This window comes from Bison bison, unplaced genomic scaffold (assembly GCF_000754665.1).
Source record: "Bison bison bison isolate TAMUID 2011002044 unplaced genomic scaffold, Bison_UMD1.0 scf7180017493967, whole genome shotgun sequence".
Taxonomy (NCBI): domain Eukaryota; kingdom Metazoa; phylum Chordata; class Mammalia; order Artiodactyla; family Bovidae; genus Bison; species Bison bison.
Window position 1 is genome coordinate 1 of NW_011391550.1, and position 657 is coordinate 657.

Below are 657 nucleotides of genomic sequence, written 5' to 3' on the forward strand. Positions count from 1 at the left end.
AGTTGCAGAATGAAGAAGAGCCTGGAGAACCTGAACAGGCTGCAGGGGATGCTCCTCCACCTTACAGCAGCATCTCTGCGGAGAGTGCAGCCTATTTTGACTACAAAGACGAGTCTGGGTTTCCAAAGCCCCCATCTTACAATGTGGCTACCACACTGCCCAGTTATGATGAAGCTGAGAGAACCAAAGCCGAAGCCACTATCCCTTTGGTTCCTGGAAGAGATGAGGAGTTTGCAGGTCGGGAGGAGTTTGATGATCCTGACCAGATGAGGATAGGAAACGATGGGATTTTCATGTTAACTTTCTTCATGGCATTCCTCTTTAACTGGATTGGGTTCTTCCTGTCTTTTTGCCTGACCACTTCAGCTGCAGGAAGGTATGGGGCCATTTCAGGATTTGGTCTCTCTCTAATTAAGTGGATCCTGATTGTGAGGTTTTCCACTTACTTCCCTGGATATTTTGATGGTCAGTACTGGCTCTGGTGGGTGTTCCTGGTTCTAGGCTTTCTCCTGTTTCTCAGAGGATTTATCAATTATGCAAAAGTTCGGAAGATGCCAGAAAATTTCTCAAATCTCCCCAGGACCAGAGTTCTCTTTATTTATTAAAGATGTTTTCTGGCGAAGGCCTTCCTGCATTTATGAATTCTCTCCCAAGAAG

The 657-nt window shown here is 46.0% G+C and overlaps 1 protein-coding gene across 1 annotated transcript; it reads left to right on the forward strand.

Annotated features, from left to right (window-relative positions):
* Positions 1 to 5: 5 nt before the first annotated feature.
* LOC104993764 (NEDD4 family-interacting protein 1) lies at positions 6 to 650 on the forward strand (the record flags this gene model as incomplete). Its single annotated transcript, XM_010847194.1, has 1 exon — positions 6 to 650. A coding segment is annotated over one exon (600 nt), but the record flags the coding sequence as incomplete, so codon positions are not given.
* Between the last annotated feature and the right edge of the window lie 7 nt (positions 651 to 657).